General features: G+C 34.8%; 1 protein-coding gene across 1 annotated transcript in view; it reads left to right on the forward strand.

Annotated features, from left to right (window-relative positions):
- Ttc26 (tetratricopeptide repeat domain 26) overlaps positions 1 to 19,367 on the forward strand; it is a 36,794-nt gene that overhangs the window by 8,510 nt on the left and 8,917 nt on the right. Inside the window, exons 7-14 of the mRNA XM_089232162.1 lie at positions 2,889 to 2,990; positions 4,926 to 5,000; positions 8,355 to 8,457; positions 12,446 to 12,555; positions 13,260 to 13,323; positions 13,410 to 13,498; positions 17,836 to 17,919; positions 18,022 to 18,091. Coding sequence (XP_089088288.1) covers positions 2,889 to 2,990; positions 4,926 to 5,000; positions 8,355 to 8,457; positions 12,446 to 12,555; positions 13,260 to 13,323; positions 13,410 to 13,498; positions 17,836 to 17,919; positions 18,022 to 18,091 — 697 coding nt within the window. The remainder of the gene's footprint in view (positions 1 to 2,888; positions 2,991 to 4,925; positions 5,001 to 8,354; positions 8,458 to 12,445; positions 12,556 to 13,259; positions 13,324 to 13,409; positions 13,499 to 17,835; positions 17,920 to 18,021; positions 18,092 to 19,367) is intronic.

Below are 19,367 nucleotides of genomic sequence, written 5' to 3' on the forward strand. Positions count from 1 at the left end.
TTAAAAAAAACAAACTGATTGGGAGTTTCTACTTGATACTATCTGCTATATCAAACATTTCCCCACTATGTGCGCTATGTTCCTTGCTCACGGTTATATTCTCATCTTGCTTCTCTTCTTTTCCATTTGTTGCCCCACTATGTTCCTAGCCTTGTTTTACCACTTTATGATCAAGGACGTAATACTGCGTCCAAATGCCAGTGGGATAAATTCAAACAAGTCTATCTGTTTTCTTTCCTCTCTTCTCAACAAAACTTTGTTGCAACCCTATAAAAAAGTAGTTCTTTTCTCATCTCCGTAATGAGGAGAGAAAAACTTATATTGCAAGTTTTTTTTTTGCAATATACTTCATACTTGCTATCTATTATCTGATATTTATCTTTATAGATAAGAGAGAGTATAGTAATATACTGTTTTCCTTTCATCTGTTTTATTTTATTACTTTTCTACTTTTTTTTCTTCCTTTTTCTAATATTCCATTACATTGGAACAAGGTTATCAAAACTTATATCGTATTTATTGCCAATTCATCAAGCAGAGATTATTCGAATTTCTCGCCAATCGCTTGTGAATGAAGCAGTTAACATTTTTGAGGCAAATAATCCATAATTTTTTTTCGTAGAAGTATTGTGGAAGCCAAAAAAACAACAAATTCCTCTAAAGTATATGCTTGCTCAAACGTGTCCAATGCTTGAAAGATTTTACATCCAAAAGCATATGTCTTTTCTCGTATGAGTGGGCTGGTAACTGGCACATTTCAGGAACGATTGTCCTGAAACTATGTACGCTTCAGGAATATATCTTGATCAAATGCCCTGTATCTTTTCCTTGTGGGATCCTATAACTGCTGTTTGAATTTGAAATTTCAACTTAGTCTGATTTTTTAAAAATGTTGAAAGAGTAGATGGAGATATATGCCGCATCTGAATCTGACATTGGTTTTATTTACTCCAGTATGAAATTCGGAAATGGTCTTAGGTTTTTCTTTAATCGAAAACTGCATTCTTTCAAGGCCACTCATTTTGAAATAAGGAGTGATAATGATAATTACATTCTTGACACGTAGCACTCGACCTACCACAGATTTTATTTCTTTTTAATACATCTCATTGGTTTAAATTTCTTTTCACAAGTCATACAAGAACACAGTCTTTCCTCCCTAACAGTTCAGCAACCTTAGTCTCTGAAACCGATTTTACGGCATCCCTTTTTGAATGTTCTGTACTCTTTTGTTGGTTTTCAAAAACTAATTTTTGAATTTATTATAACAAATTTTTCATTTCGTAACATCGGAATTTGCAATACATTGTTCGTATGAAAACTTATTTAGGGATTTAAAAGTTTTTGTTACAATGAGATTTTCACTATAATGGTATTCGACTGTATATTATATTAATTTTTAAACTTAATTTCAAAGAAAATTGTGCCAGTCTGGCTGAAGAAAGCCAAACTTCCTTATCCTATCCTTCCCACCAAGATTCCAAGCAATCTGACAGTGATGCTATTTTCTAATTAGTAAATAAGAATCATTTGTGTTACTTCTGGAATTTTGTTTGACTCTTCTGTCTCATTCCTACATTCAGTGTTTATAATCTGACTGCAGTCGCCAAGTCTATTGCAGATTGGTATATGAACTTTGAAAGGCTTTCACCAAAAATAAGAAGTAAAGGTAAACCTAGATTGGCAAAATAGAGCAAAGAAAAAAAGCATTCAATTCTACGATTGATTAACCCTCTAAGCATCATGGCAGAAATCCACAAGATATCTTGTTAATGGTTTAAAAGAAAATAAAGTCCTTATAGCTATATTGTCTCACGACAGATTCGTCAAAAAAAAAAAATATATATGTATGTATAGAAGTGTGTTTTCATGTGCAAAAAAACTATTTATTTGTAATAAAAAACAGTTAGTGTGAGATGTGGATATATTAAAAAAACGAATAAATACAAACATAAAACTTACCTAGAAAGTTGTTTTGGAAAATGGAGTGCTCGTAGAGTAGACAGACTTGAAATAGCTAACTGACAGTATGAAAAAATTTGAATGTTCACAGTGGTTACATTGCAAGTTTAAGGCAAGGCCTCATCCCCCGTGGTAGAATTCTATAGTTCCCCAACAAAATGCATGGACCATGATGCCACGTTGCCATCACTGCCGGCTGGAACAAGAGAATGGTGATACCACGGCATCCCCCACAGTAGAGTGTTAATAAAAATGATTATTTTATTCAAAGTTGAGCAAGAGCGCATATTAGAAAGGAATTTCAAAACTCTAATTTATATAGAATATTTCTGATGGATTCAGTTGGAACTATTTCCAAAACCAGTGAAGACAGCCTGTTAAATGCTTCTACCATTTGGTATCGCCCACCTTTGTTTGTTAAATAAAGTTTTCGTTACATTCGCCTATAAAAACAAACGAACAAAAAAAACCAGAGGTCATTCAAATGTAAGTGATGAATGCATAACTAATTAGAGGATAATTGTTGTAATTAATTGCAAAAAATAAATTTTCTAACAAACAGACAACTGATTATCCAAGAGGGTGCTGGAATTTAAATCAAACTGCACTGGGAGTGCAGGATGGAAAAAAAAGGTTAAGAACCACTGGAATAGGCTCTCAAGTTTTTGTGAGAGAATGTAATCTTATATTCCCTCGCTGAATTGAAAATTTCATCACGATTTAGCACAATGGCAGTCTGCAACTAAAAGGCTGCATGTAGAGATTTTTAGTTTCATAAAGAAAAAGAACCACAAACATCTTTATATAGAAAATTCCCATCAGTGTGAATGGGTGCTAAATAATTTTCGTGCATTCATTTCAAACTTATTACGTGGCAGTTATTAAAAAATTTGTTTGAAAAATATGGTTTTTCTTCTTTCCTTAAGGAAGTTCTTGCTGTGTACTTACAACATTATCCAGACAGCGCAACTGCTATAAACCTGAAAGCATGCAACCATTTTAGGTTGTATAATGGTAAGGCAGCAGAGGTGAGTTACGAATTCCGATGTTTCCCTTTGTGTAAATACAGTAGACGCTCTTGTTATAATGACCCTAGTTTATAGCAACCATCCCATTACAACGGCTGGTGTAATAAGTCCAAAATTTTTCCATACAATGACTATCTCTGTATGTTTTCATTTTGATATAACGACCACCCGATATAATGTCTGGTTTCAACAGAATGACGAGGGTTGTTATAACGAACATTGACTGTATCATTTAATTAGTTTTTTTCCAATTTTTTTAAGTCAGCATAAAAACTCTTCTGGGCTGTTAAGCCGTGATCAAAAGCATATATACAAGGGAGCTAAGTGGGGGCAGCATGATGAGCAATCAGTTGACTGTGAAATGTGCATATACGCAAAGGATTTAATTAAAAGAGACACGTGATCACAGAGAGAGAGATGTGATAAACTCATATATGTATGTCACTCACATAAACTTAAATCTGACAGGCTGCAGGTTGAAAGTGGTTATCGTGGAAGAGTACAGTGAATAGCATAGTGCCAATTTCAAAAAATATATCAATTTCAACAGGCATTCACTCCTGCACACAGCTACTCCCTTCCCCCAATACAAAAAATCGTGATGCAACACTTAAGGTCTATTCACACACAACAGTCATGGCTCGTCTTCCTTTTGAGAGATTTGTCTTGTCTGTCTAAAACACATTAGGATTAGATCTTGAACTGTGATTGATGAGTCCGAAGTGAATGGTCTACTGGAAGGAAGAAGAAAAGTTTTTTTGAATTGAAAAGTGATAAATCTTCTAATGGACACAGGCTGTCACTGACATATGTGTAATAAATACATTGTTTAATCTTGATAATTTTAGCAGAGTGCAGCATACCTCGAAGTGCTTATATTGTTAGCCATTTCATCTGGAAAGAACTGCCTACCGCAAAGATAAATATGTAAATATTTTTCTTATATTCTAACAGTGTGAATAGACCTTTAAGGTATAAGATAATGGAACATTGTCTCAGTGGAACTAGTCTCCAAAACTACTTCGCCAAACACCAACTCTGGCCATATCTGCTGTGATCTATTTCGTTAATATAGATGGCAGCATCTAATAGACCTTATTCTGTGCTTTGTTTATAATCTTCAAGTGATTTAAGATTGCTGTCTGTTCTGCTTCTGTGTCTCTGGCTTTCTCGAGCATTCGCAATCATGTAGCTAACGCGTTAACATCTATTTCTATTCGTGCTTCATCCTTTATCATGTGTATGCGCATTAAATGTAATAAGTCAAAAAGTTCTCTCTTTGTCTTATCAGGAATATGGAAGACTCATCGTCTCCCACTCGGACGAATGTTTCAGTGAGTAATGAAACATAAAAATATCGCTATATTGCAATTTACTGCCATTAATGAGATGGGTTAGAAATGAAGGCGCTGTCTATTAGTGGTCACCTCAAGTTTGTTGGGAAAATATCTTATCTACATCTTCCCTTGGGTTTGAACCTGGGACCGTGACAGCAGCCTTCACAGTGGTAGACAAGCATCTTACCACTACACCACTCGGGCGAAAATAAAAAAAGGACCAACCAACAGGACCAGCTCCAGTCTCCAAGATGGGAGTTGATAAGCAAGGGGGTGGGGGTGTTAAGAAAGAAATTTAGCCCTTTATTACATCGCTTCTCATTATATATTTGGCATTTCAATATTTCTTGCCTTTATTAGAACTGTTATGAAAATTCTACTAACATTAAAACCTGGATAAAGTCGTTGGTTGTGTCACGCTTTCTCTTTCAACATGTTGCTGTCCCAGCATGCTTGATATTGCAAGGGCTTACTGCATTTAAAATTGGGATGTTTCATAATCATTGCTGTGGTTTTATTGAATCTCATACATGTATTGACTAGTAATTTTGTGAAATAAATTTACTGAAAATTTATGTTGTACTTTCAACATTTCCAGGCTGAATTAAAAAGTTTGCAGGATATGTCATCACCTTCTTTTACGTATGCTAAGGATTTGATAAGGCATAATTTGGTAATGTACATTTATTTTATGTGCCACTACATTAAAAAACTTCCGGAACTTTTTCTATATTTTCCAAATGTCAATGAATAATGTCATTTCCCACTGAATGAGAGAAGCGTATCATGTGATAGACTATTCAGAACTAGTTTCATCCACATGTGCCTTGTCATTACAAGCATTTAAAACTTCATGTCACAGGGAAACAATGTCAAACTTCAAAACAAAGTTCAAGTGTCAAACATTGTGTGTTTCCAGTTTTTTTTTGCATAGACTTTTCAAATGATTAAGTCTGTGTATGTGTGGTGAAACAGCAATAAGTCAAACTAGAGTTAATAAATGGCTTTGATAATTCAAAAAGGTCCGACGGAGTATCAAAGACGATGAGTGGTCAGGGTATCGATGAGAGGTCATCAGTATCTACAACAGATGAACGAATCACCATAAAGAAATTGCAAAAGATAATCATTGAAAAACTGTTGCAGAGATTGCAGAACTTTTTCACATCTCAGTTTGAAGTTGCCATGTCATTTTAACCCATTGATGCCAGTTAGTTTAGAAAATTTGCCATCTAAAATTTTAGTTTTTTCTTTGCCTATAAATGGTGGAAGTGGTTCCACCTAGTGTTTTTATTATTTCTAAAAATCAGTCGTCTTTAATGGGTTAACAGACAAAAGATTTTCCTAGCAATACACATTATTTGGTGCTTGAAAGCCATTCAAAATTCAACATCTCTTCCCTTTGCTATGTAGTTTTGAGCGGCTGTAATGACAAGGCACGGGCTGTACATATTTGAACTGGCTGAAACCAATTCTGGCTAGCCAGCCATATGATGCTCTTTGCTTGTTCAGTGCGAAGTGACATAATTCATTTACATTTGAAAAATATTTTAAAAATTCCAAAACTTTTTGAATGTAGGGGCATATCCTCAGATATTTCTGTTCTTTTTAAAATTTATTTGGGTTCATGGTTGAAATCGCAGATCCTGGTATTTTCTCCTCCTAACCAGATCATGGCCCACCATGTGTAATGCTTGTTGTGTGCAGTGCACCACCAGATATGCACCAGGTGCACTAAACCAGATATGCACATTGTCCATATTCCTCTGCGAAACTTTAAACGAATTGGTACATGTTGGAATGTGTGTGTGTGGTGAACCTTCCGTGAAGTTAGTTTCTGTGTAATGTTTATTATGTGTAGTGCTGCTGTCTGCCATCAATTTTTCAAACTATGAGTGAAGTGTAAGGATTGAATAATTGTATCATTTTTGTAGCCCTGTTGCTCTTTGTGGTGAGATTTTTGGATGGGGAGATTGGCTCTCATTCACTCCTCGAAGTTGGGAAGTACGTAGAAGTTGGGTTACTGGGAAAACCAATACTGGTGCCAACTTTGATGTGAAGAGAGAACCTGGACACAAAGTGGGCTTTTGGGGATCTTACAACTAGGACCAGTAAGATTTGGCCATTCGTCAAATGTATAGTGTATAAATTCAGGGTCACCCAAATTGTGGTAGTCTTCAGCAAATCCTATTTGCTCATATGGAAATCAAGTCCCAGGATATACACTATGTCCCAAAAATTTATGGAATCGTTTTCTCTGTATAATTTTTGTAGTACACAGTGTACCAAAATGCAATTTTTTTCACAGAAAAGTAAAAGCATTTTTCATGAAATAATAAAAATAGTATTTCTAATAGTTAATTTGTTAAAATAACGTGCCCCGAAAGTTTATGGAAACTATAAACAAAAATTTTATAGAAAAATTATTTATAAAAAAATTTTATTTATAAAATATTAAACTGAAAAATTTGACTCTATTGGACTCTCTATAGATGAGTCCTTGGTCTCAGCAATATATGCTTATTAAGTCTACTCCAATGGATGACAGTTCAGCTCGATGAATGCCTTGAAACATGCCATAGAAACCAGGGTTGTGCATTTTGCTGGCAAATAACACTGTCACTGTAATAACACTACAATAACAATTGCCACTGCCACGGCAAAAATATATTTTTGCAGTGACAGTGGCAAAACCTGGTAAAAACCAGGGCAAAAATGGTTCTATGAAAAAAAAAAAAATTAGACTCGGTATGTAAATTATATGTAACTAAGACTTCAAATCATTACAACAATCAACTTTATAATGTTGTATAGTAAAGTCATCTGGTGGAAAATGCATTTACAATAAGTAGATACAGGGTCAATGCTTGTTATAATGACCCCCCCCCCCCCCCCCCACCATTATAGTGATTATTCCATTACAACTGCACATCACATAATTTTTGATAGACGTACAATTTCTTTAGGATTGAAATATTGAAAATTTACTTCTGCATAATCAGTTGTTGAACATTTTGATTTTTTTTGAATGAAAAAAATAGCTGCTGTTATTGCTAACATGGTTGAGTAAACAGTAGGTATTAGGGCAGATGTTTTTGTGAAGCATAATTTATACATACTCAACCTTTGACAAACAAGTATGTTAATAAAATATAATTTTTAAACCAGAGTATGTGTGCTTCAAACAACTTGTCTGCATCATTTTTTAATGATACTCAGCATAAATAAATGTGGGAAATATTGATTTGTTTTATGCTTGGCAAATACATATTTTTGTCAGGACGTTTTCTAAATTTTTTCCAGCTATGGCAAAAAATTAACTCTAAAAATTATTGATTATTAAACAAAAATTTGAGTTTAAAACTATGTCATTTGCATAATAAATAGAAAAATAAATGCATAACGATGCATCGATTGGGAAAGAATCAATTTTTGCCAGGACAGCCATGGTTTTCCCCAAACCTATAACAAAAACTTGCCAACCTTGATAGAAACTGAATAGTATAATTTGCACCTACCGCTCCTACAAAGTTTAGTTCTTTCAGTGGAAGATCACTTTGATCTCCCATGTTTGATAGCTTCAAAATAATGGAAAAGTTATCAGTTCGTAATTAATACGTGTGTAATACTACCCCTGTAGGTTGCCATTAAATCCAGATATTCTGACGAAAATGGTGTCACCTTTTAAGATTTTTTATGCTCTTTTCAAATATGTGCTTAGTTTGCACAAAAGTCTTTCAGAAATTTCACAAATCTATTTTTTTTTCCAGTCTTGCATTTCCCTTCCATAATCCATTATCCACCATAGCTTGAAAACTGTTAGAGATAAGATGAGGTTCCTGTGGTGTTTTATGTGTTCCATTTGGGCTCGTCTATCACCCCTTTTTATTTGGAAGATTGTTGGCAGTTCACCCTATATAAGTAAATTAAGCAACACCTATTCAAACAATAAGCCAATAGACATTTTAGGTTTTTTTCTTTCTTTCAATGTTTTTTTCCTGAATTTTTATTTATATTTTTTTTTCAGGTAGTTTTTAGAGGAGGGGAAGGTGCTTTGCAAGTTTTACCGCCATTAGTAGATGTTTTTCCTGAAGCACGACTGAATCTTGTGATATACCATTTAAAACAAGGTAAGAAAGTTACCTTGTTATATATACAGGGTGCATAAGTAAGTGCACGGAACATTTAACTGGTGGTCCATTGATCCTAGAGGCATACTTCCAGTTAGAAAAGTATCCAAATAATGTGTAGCACTTGGATACGTCATTCATATTGCAAGGGGTTGTATAGTAATTGAAATAAAAAATTAACTTTTTACACAGACACCCTGTGCTCAAGAATCCAGTTGCAAAGTTGTTTCCCTGTCTCGCCCCCCCCCCCCTCCCGATGCTAACAAAAAAAAGTCCATGTTTCTAAGTGTGCAATATTTGCTAAGATATTCAAATTTAGGAAAGTTGCAAAAAAAAAAAAAAAAAAACAGCATTAAAAAAACATGGGCAAAACGGTTTATTCATATTTAACACTATTTTTCCCCCAATTTTCCTCTTCTTTTTTTTTTAATTTGAATGTCTCAGCAAATATTACACACTTAGAAACATTGATTTTTATTTATTTTTTGTTAGCATTGGGGGTGGGGGGGGGGGGAGACAGGGCAACAACTTTGCAACTGGGTTCTTGAGACAGGATGTCTGTATAAGAAGTCAATTTTTTATTTTAATAACTGTACAACTCCTTGCAATATGAATGACGTATCCAAGTGCCACACATTATTTGGATACTTTTTCTATTTGGAACTTAGAGGCAATATATAATAGAGAGGGCAAGTCTATTCATATCTCTCCCATGGAACACGCCATCACCGTTCACATGACAGCCGCCAAAAGCCGTCATGGTTGGCTGTGATATCTAATTCGATGAGAGCGAATCTACTTATTTTCCCCTGATTTTACCGTCTATCGATGAAAGCACAGTTCAGTGGTTTTCAAAGTGGTTCCACTGAGATGTCCTGTGATAGTCCTCAGGGAAAGTTTCACAGCCGTTATTAATTAATCAATCAATCAACTATTATTTGAATTCAATGAGTTCGGAGTTTTGGGCTTTTATGCTATTCACCGTGAGTGTTGAATATGTTGTTGGTTTTATTTCACCAATTCCAAACACAAGGAAAATTAAGGAATGTTCAATATAGAAAATTCTGAGAATTCTTAAATTTTCCTTTTACAGTACAGCGTCAGTAATCCAAAGTGGATCGGATGAAGGCTACCTCGGATTATTGAAATTGAATTATCTTGAATTATCTGCAAGAACAATAAAAAATGTTTGATTAAAACGAAAAAAAAAACCAGTTTTAGCATATTTACTGGAGTTTTATTCTTGAATAAGATGCAGATGACCATATGAGATATGTTTTGAAAAATTAAGAATGTGAAAAGGGAGCAGAGCTGAGAGATGATTGAGAAGAGTTGGGGATGGGATCGATGGTGAATGGCGCTGAGTCACTGATAGCTTTCAACTGCTTTTCCATTAATTTTACATAAGAAATTAGGGAACGATGTCATAGAAAATGGTCAAGCTTGTTCCTCTTTCTCTGCATCCCTCCATCCCCACAAAAATTAAAATGGTCTACGTCCATTCAGAGGAGTCTGATATTTTATTACACCAATTATACCAATTACAGGGCTGAGGGCTGCCTATCCCTTTTCAAACTAAATTACTTTACAATACATGCATACTACGTAGTACTCCTTTATAAAAAAACAAAGAAGTTTGATTCTTGGAGGGAAAAAACAAAAAAAGAGTGTCTCAAGAAATAATAAGTTTTACGTTAGTTTTAAGTTGCTTCAAATAATCTGGATATTCAAACTGTCAGGTATCAGTTATTCAAGGCTCTACTGTATTTTTCAAATGTGATAAAAATATGTCCAAGTTTTGTTCATCATATATAGACACTCACCAACTTTAAAAAAAAGGTTTCATTTACGGGAGAAAACTATTTTTCATTTGTTTCCTCAATTATTTCACGCCCAAACTTTTTAACAACTCGTCCCCCTTCCCTGCATGCACCTATAAAGTAGTTCCTGTACATTATTTATACTGTATTTTAATTCATACAGCCCAAAACAAATTTAAAAAAATGGACAAATTGTCCTTTTTTTAGGTTTGAAATATCTTGAATATATGGACTGTAACCTGTAAGTAAAAATTTGGTGCTCAAAAAATGTAAAACAAACAATTTAGAAAGCTGTGTTCCATTCTACATTTTAAACTAATTTATTTTAATTATGTTATTTAAAAAAAAACATAAATTAAGTGAAATATATACTATTTGAAAGAAAACCCCACAAAAAACGTAGAAGCGGTCCCAGGAAGAACAATCTTTTGTGCAATAAATATGTCAGAATAAAATTAAATGACTAAAAGAATAGAAATACTAACTGAAAAAGAAAAAACTATAATTCTCCGCTATTTTTGGAGAATCACCATTTATTTTTGTTTATTTTGCACATTAATTGCTGATTTAGTTATAAAAATATGAACTTGTTTTGGCAGAAAATTCTGTTGCCAAGAGAAACATAAGTTTGCCTGAAAAATATTTGAAAAATGCATATTAATTCAATTAAGTAATATAGACAATAATTAAGTAATTGAGACAAATTTTACTGAAAAAATGTGATATCTGATTGACTTATGACGCTTTAAAACACAAGTTTTATGGATTTTTCTTACAGTAGCAAGTTTTAATACCTTATTTATATTTGAATACATGCAAATATTTTATGTTTATTACATATTTTTGAAATGTTATGAGTCTTCCTTTGAAACTTTTCTCTCGAAACAGCCATATGCAAAACTTGAAGACACTATTTTACAACGATTTTGAACTACCTTTCATCTTGCAAGTTGAGACCACCGTGCAAAAACTGTAGGAAATGACGGCAGAGGAAAAAATACCCTGTGGTCCTGATGAGTCACGTGATAGAACTGCGGTGTAGGAGGAATAGGGTTTCCTCTCTCCCTACCTTTATTTCTCCTCTAAGATTTGGATGTATGCCCCTAAGATCCATGGTCCACCAGTAAAATACTGTGCATGCTGTTACCTATAAACCCTGTATATTTTTGTAATTATACAACAGATATAGATGTATGTGTGAATGTGTGAATATTCATTAACTTTTTGTCACATAAATATTATACTTAGCGCATGGGTATGAACTTATCATTTCATCCACATACCAAAATGTCTCAATGGCATGTAGGTCTACAGAAAGGGATAGAGGATAGATTGTTTCAGTGGCATCTGAGCTGGGGGGGGGGGGAGAACTGTGGGTGCTCGAGCAGCCACATTAACTTGTGACACAGGTGTGAGCAGAGCTCATTTAGAAATCGAAATTTCTTATACAAAGCTCAAGATGAGCACCCACGCTTTCAAAACACTTCAGACGCCCCTGGATTGTTTGATTGTCAAAAACCCCTCTTCAATCATAACAGATGCCAACAACAGCATAAATTTGATGGTACATGATGATACTCTTGCTTCTCAATATAACAACTATCTCTCAACAATGATTTTCTTTCTTTGTCTGCTGAATATCATTATATCAGGGTTTATCTGTATTTAAATAGGCTTTTTCCATATTAACTTCCAGTAGGGATGAATGATGATTTTTGGTCGGCTAAAATACATGAAATCAATAGGCTGTCTGGATATTATGCCGAGGTGAACAGGAAAAAAAGTGAAGTGTTAGTATGCAAGAGGTCCTGAGTTCAATTCCTGGTGGAAAGAAACAACACTTTTTTCCTGTTCACCTCGACATAATATCCAGAAAGCCTATTCATTTCATGTTAACTTCCAATAATTCAGCTCACACTGGTCTGACATGTGCCAGATTAGCGAGAGTCTACACTACCTTATAATTGAAAGGTAATTCATACCTCTCTCCCTGCATACCCCTCAGATTTCAAATAATGTTTTCATTAATTAGTAGAAATGGGTCTCAAAATAGTATACTCTAATTTATTTTTCATTATGTTATTATTAATTAATAACAATTATTATGTTATTATTATTATTAATTAATAATTAATTATTTCATAATTTATCATTCTTATTAAAAAAAGATAATGTACAGGAAGCGTTCAACCTTATCAAGGATTTGGAGCCCGCTGTGCCTCACGAATACATCTTGAAAGGAGTGGTGAATGCAGCGAATGGCCAAGAACAAGGATCAGTGAGTTTAGGGGTTTTTTTTCTAATTGTGTTGAAGGATTTTAGCAAATAAGAGTGTGTGTATACTGAAAAATTTGTAAGTTTTGTCCATGTTGTTGATCCCATTTTTTGGAGATTTGCATGAGAACAATCAATATTTTTTATCCTCCTGTAGCTGAGTTTATTCACATACAAGTCAATAAAGAAAAGTAAATAATTTTGTGCTGCCATCTAATAGCTTTATTGAATCTTAGAAAACACATTTTTCCAAATCAATCACTTTTAAATCATGGTTCATGGAAAAAATTTTGAACAAGTAGTTTGTAGCGAAATCACTGCCCCCTCAAGGAAGGGCGGCGATTTCAGAGAAAACCATAACCAATCCAGCTTTTTATAGTCAAATTTGTGTTCAGCACACCTAATTATGTAAAAAATGACTATGTTTGCTTTGGATGCAGAAACTTTGTCAAAATTTGTTGTCCAGTGTTGATTATAAAGACAGTATCCCGTATTTCAATAATGCAGCATTTATGTACCTTTAGGTAGAAGAAAAATATTTGTTTTTTTATTATGTCTATGCAGCATAGTGATTAATTTTATAGTTCACAAAACCCTCTTTCAAGGAATAGCCTTGTTGCGTGTATTCATTTCTGCACACGAACAACTTTGATAATATTATTATTTATGACTTTCAAAAAATTTAGACTTTGGCTTTTTTTATTTCAGAGAGAGTACCTCAAAGTAGCCCAACAGTATTTCCAACTTGTCGGAGGATCAGCGAGTGAATGTGGTAAGTTACCAAGTTCATTGATATCTTTCCTGAACTTTTGCTCTTAGTAGAAAATACTTCAAATGTGTTACTTTCTTCCAATCTAGATACCATACCCGGCCGACAATGTATGGCCTCCTGTTTCTTTCTACTCAAACAGTTCGATGATGTATTGCTGTACCTAAACTCCATAAAGGTTTGTATTATCAAAGGGTAATATAATTTGAAGTTCTAATTATGGAATTCATAAATATATATTTTTTTTTCAAGTGCAAAGTTTTGGATTTTACTCAATAATCAAACATTCCACTGATTAAAATATAATTTCAAATTGTTGGAAATCTTTTTATTAGTGAAGGTCTAGTATTTCATTAACTATCATGTTTCTTTGCATTTACCAGGAAACAGTGAGGGTGCATGTCGGAAATACCCATATTTCCTGTCAAATTTGAGTCTCAGATTCTAGGTGATTCTTAAATATCTGAACCTTACCAGTCCTCTGCATTTTAGGATCCTTTTGGTTTTATAAAATATGTTCAGATAGTTTAAAATTTGTTTGCTTTCACAAATCTTGATTTATCAAAAATTTTGAATAAATAAGTATATTTGTTCTCATAAATAACATGAATTGAATGGGAGCTTAAGTATTTTGCATATCATGAAGTATACATAAAGTGTGTGAAATTTAAATAAACAGCAAAAGATTAAAGAACACACCACAAAACACTACGCAACAGCACATATCTTCGATCTCTGAACATGCAGAAACACAGGAAAAATCAAAAAATGCAGTAAAGTTCACTCTTTGTATTCACAGATTTCATATTCAATGTTTTCATATTTGCAGTCTCTCTCCTAGTTTTCTGGAAAAATTTCTACAGTGGCATATAATTCTCGTATTGGAACAAAATATACCACATTTTAACATGCATAAAGAACATTTTTTTTGCTGAAAATAGAAGTTTTCTGATACATGGTTAGTGATATAACACATATCTTTTCAACTTTTTTCCAAATTTTAAGCCCAAAAAAATCAAAGTTCCTTTTACATGCAGGTTCCTTATACACGTTAAAATACAGTAAGTTGTATGTGTTAAATAAATATTTTAAAAACTCTTCCCAAAAAAAGTTTTTCTACGGTTTCTGGAAGTTTTTATAAAAAACTGTTGCATAAATATTGCTGAAAGTGAAAACCTGCTAAGAAAATTCAAAATATCGGAAAGGTTAGCTTCATTGTTGCAGTTTCCCCATTATTACAGCGTCCATGAATAAATACAGTCATATATCAAGCAACAAGAACTTAAAATTCAATTAGCCATTGCTGTAGCTACACCTGCTGCTATATAGCCCTGGATCCACACGCCCCTCCCATAGAAAGTGCTGTTTTTCTGTGGGTAAGATAAAAAAGATATGCCATTATATCATTATTAAATCGGCAAATCTGTGTCATTGGGGAAAGAATGTCACATCTCCCCGTATTTTACCTGCGCCACTGTGGTGGTTGAGTGGTCATAGTAATAGACTCGCAGCAAGGACCCAGGTCAAGACCCTGTCGCCACAGTGGTGGTCGGCTGAAGTTGGTTTTCTGTGGTTCCCATCTTGGAATACATGTGCAGCAAAGGACGCATACAAGATACAACGACGAGTTCAATGGCGTTTGAACGTATGGCCTAGAGAGAAAACAATCGCTATCACCGAGCATGGCCCTTTTCCGGTGTATCTTCTGCGTTTTAAACGTTCTAGTAACAGCGTATGCATCTGCGGTTCAAATGGTTCCCTATGGCACTATATAACCACGTGTCCCCAGACGAGAGACTTCCACTTTGGCCAACTGCCAGAGTCCAGAATGCTTGCTTGGAAAATGAGAATTCTAGATAGCCCTCTGAACTTTCAACGTTTGCAGAGGTTGATTCGATTCCTGGACCGCAACCTACATCTACTCCACAATAAGACACGAGCTGCGGGATCAAGGGGACGCAATTCGCGCTCGGAGGACCCGTCTTACGAGCCAACAAGAGAGGTAACACGGTTACCTACTAAAAAGTATAACTTACGGCCAAGAAGACATGCATCGGTTGTTTCACCGACATCTAATAATCGATACAATTTACGCCCAAGAAGACAAGTGTCAACTGTTTCATCCTTTTTCCGGCGGGTGTGAATGAAATGGAGATGCCGGACATATAGACGTCAATTTATATCTTATTACAGCTTGATTGCCGAGATTGTTATATTCTAGATTGGATAAACTCACTTCCAGATTTTATCACATACAAGACAAAAATTATTTTTTGATTATTTATATAAGGACTATTACGATTACGGACTGATTATCTGGGGATGATGCTATATGATCACAATTTGTACGATTATTTATTCCAGATTATTTATTGTATATATGTATATCATTGTTATTTTCACATAAATTAATAAATTTCCGGATACACCCATCCTCCGGGAAAGCTTCGATATCTCTCTGAGATGGGAAGCGGGGTGTGTCCGGTCCTTCAATGTTCAATGTGGTTCCCATCTGCAAGGCGCGAATGTGAGCCAATCTCCCCTTCAAAAGGTCTCACCACAGAGAGCAACAGGCTTACAATGGTGCAATTGTTCAATCATTAAACTTCTTTCATAGTTAGAAAAATTGTTTGCAGATGGTAAAAAATGCACTACGCATAACAAGCATTACACAGAAATGAACCTCATGTTAGGTACACAAAATATACATGCACATTCTGACATGTACCAATTTGTTAGAATTTCCACAAGGTGCATGTGTGGTTTAATAGTAGTGGTAGTATTTCGTCGCTTTGACTATGAAAACAATTCTTCTGAATTGATTTAAGCTCTGTTTCTGGAAGTCAGAAAGCACCTTGACAGTAAAGACATGCTGTTCAAATTCAAATTTCTGTGGATACTCTGTGATGTCCCATAAAACTATAGTACTGAAGTCCTCTATGTGCCTACTAACTCAACATCGATGAGAAGAAAAAATTTTTGAAGAAGGAAAAGGGTGATGTGTGTGTGTGTGTGGAACGAAAAGTTAGGGAAACTATGATACACAGTATAACCTGTCACTTTGGACACCTCTACATCCTGTACACCTCCCTATATTGAATGGTTTTGAATGGAACCTGCCATAATCCTATATCAAAGCATGTCAACAATACTATGCATCTTGGATATTGGACACCCTCTATGTTCTTATTTTGGACAAGTACAGCACATTATCTGCTGGCAGTGCTGAATGAATGAATGAACGCCAGGGTCTCTGCCACCGGACTTATCCCGTTGCCGAGATCTCTTCCAGCCCAGCTTCGTGGCAGAGTCTAGAACAAAGTGAGTGCACCTAACAGTCTGAGTGTGTAGCTAGTGTTATGTATGATATTTCAGTGCTGCCATCTATACTTCAAATTGTGAGTGAAGTGTAATGATTGAATACTTGTAACGTTGTAGGCCTGTTGCTCTCTGTGGCGAGACTTTTTAACAGGGAGATCTTCTCGCATTCGCGCCTTGGAGTTGGGAATCACAGCTGCTGGCAGTGCTATGGAAGTGTTTTGAGGGTAGATTTTTGCACCTCTCTTGGGGGATTTAAAAAACAGGTTTATTGAATAATTTCATTGCTAACCTGTGAAATGATAGATTACATGATTTTCCTACAACTGCACATTCCTTTATCCCTTACGTTTTTTTTTTCCATCTCTTTGCTTTTCAAAATTTTATCTTTTCCAATAGTGATATGTATGGGGAGTATTGTTTTTTAGTTTTCGTGCAATTGTGAATGTAAGTTTCAACTTTATCATTATGAGTAAATGTAAGTTTGTGAAGTTGACCATAGAAGAGGAAAAAGGCGGTACTGATTGATTTCAAGTTTCAGAATTGCAGCAAAATTGCAGAACTTGAATTTCAAAATCAGCTGTGTCTAACATGAATAAATGAACGCCAGAACTTTGCCACTGGACTTATCCCGTTGCCGAGATCTCTTCCAGCCCAGCTTCGTGGCAGAGTCTGGAACACTTTATTTTGTGTCAAAAACAAAAACAAAAAAAAAAAAACACATACAAACTTTTACAACATAACTGTGTCTAACATAATAATAACAGAACGTCAACCCTAAAAGCAGAGGGAAAAAACTAGTGTGTAAAGAAAAAAATTCACAAAACTGAAAATAATGAGATAAATTATAGTTTTAATATTCTAACACCTGTTAAAATTACATATTATTCTTAAAAGTATAGTTAGTCCCCCCCCCCCCCATATTCTGTCAGTCAAAGCCAGTTAGCAATGACCTAAAATATTCTTTTATATCTCTATATGTTGGACATCTCTCTAACTTTGGCAAATTTTAATAGAACCATAGATGTCGAACTTAAGCAGGTTTTACTGTATTTCCTCTTAACTCTTGGGTATTGTTTTCCTGGATTTTTATGTATTCCTATACTTGTGGCAACATTATTTGTTCATGTCTAAATTTTGAATAATATGATACGCATGATCACAGTTCTCTCACGTGTCTCTCCTCTTTTGTTTCAGAGCTATTTCTACAATGATGACACATTCAATTTCAATTTCGCTCAAGCAAAAGCAGCTACTGGAAATTTCAAGGAAGCGGAGGAGGTAGTTTTTTTGTCATCTGTATTATTTTCATGGTGAAGGAGGGGGGGGGGGCAGTATTATTTTTTTATTGATGACTTAAAATTTTTTGATGTAATATTACAGGTGTTCTTGCTGATTCAAAATGAGAAGATCAAAAATGATTATGTATATCTTAGTTGGTTGGCCAGATGCTGTAAGTATCACTATTTTTCTATTGGGGCTGGACAAATTACCAAAAATTTAAATGTCCAGTCGGGCGCGCGCATGTGACTTCAAATAATACTTACCAAAATCTATATTTTATATGCTCGTAAAACACTCCTAAATATTACCAGATTTACTTATTTCATTGTAAAAATTGTTTCCCATTGTTTAAAAGAATGCACAAAACAGCTTCATATAATAGTTATTCGCTTATAACCTTCTTTAACATTACAGCGGAAATCCTAAGATACCTGGTTAAACGTGATCTGCTTCATTTCGGTCACCCCAAAATATCTCGGGTGCTTAACATGCTTTTATTTCCGATATGGCAGTTATAATGTGGATCAGGAAAATTTTAAAAATGACTTAAAGGATTAAAAAAAATCATAATGAACACACAAAGTTTTTAACATAAATCATTATCTGAATCTGCCTTACCACTACTGCGACTGTTAAATATGATGAAAACCAGCAGAAGTTTTCCCAATCTTATTTGCCTTACTTTCTCTTTTGTCAGAAATTGTTTTTAGATTTTGAGTAAATTTTTTTCCATTTTTGGACTATCAATCCTGATCCTCATAAAAATTACCGCAATCACCAATTGAAAATCTAAGATCAGTCAATCATAATTTTTCACGCTGTTGGTGTCTGAAAAGAAGTCAGTGAGTTAGCCGCTGTGGTGGTCGAGTGGTCATAATGATGGACTCGCATCGCGAGGACCCGGGTTCGAGCCCTACTTTTGCTAGTGGTGGTCGACTGAAGTTGGTTCCCAACTTTGAGGCGCACGTGCAAACTGATCTTCCAGTTGAAAAGTCTTGCCACACAGAGCAACAGGCCTACAACGGTACAGTTATTCAATCATTACACTTCACTCATAGTTAGAAAAACTGAGGGCAGATGGTGGCACAACACAGAAACAAAATTCACACTAGGTTCATAACATGTACACGTACATTCCAGCATGTACCGATTCGTTAGAGGTTCGACGGAGTAATATGGATGAGGTAGATATGTGGTTTAGTTGCATTAGTAGTAGTAGTCGGTGAGTGACTGTTCATTTTGCACCTGGAATTACAGCCAACTTGTTTTAGAACCAGACTTGGACCGATGCGAGGAACGGGAGCAGCACCAGTCCACAAAATATAAAGGGCTGTAAAAATAAAATAGATTAAAATTCATTGACTATATAATCCATCGCAACTGTCTAAGAATCCTAGCTGAAAATTAAATAGGAAGAACTAGTAACTCTTAAATACTATTTATTA

This window comes from Pholcus phalangioides, unplaced genomic scaffold (genome assembly GCF_987345545.1).
Source record: "Pholcus phalangioides strain wild (caught in Gottingen) unplaced genomic scaffold, Ppha-v1.0 ptg000005l_1, whole genome shotgun sequence".
Classification (NCBI taxonomy): Eukaryota; Metazoa; Arthropoda; class Arachnida; order Araneae; family Pholcidae; genus Pholcus; species Pholcus phalangioides.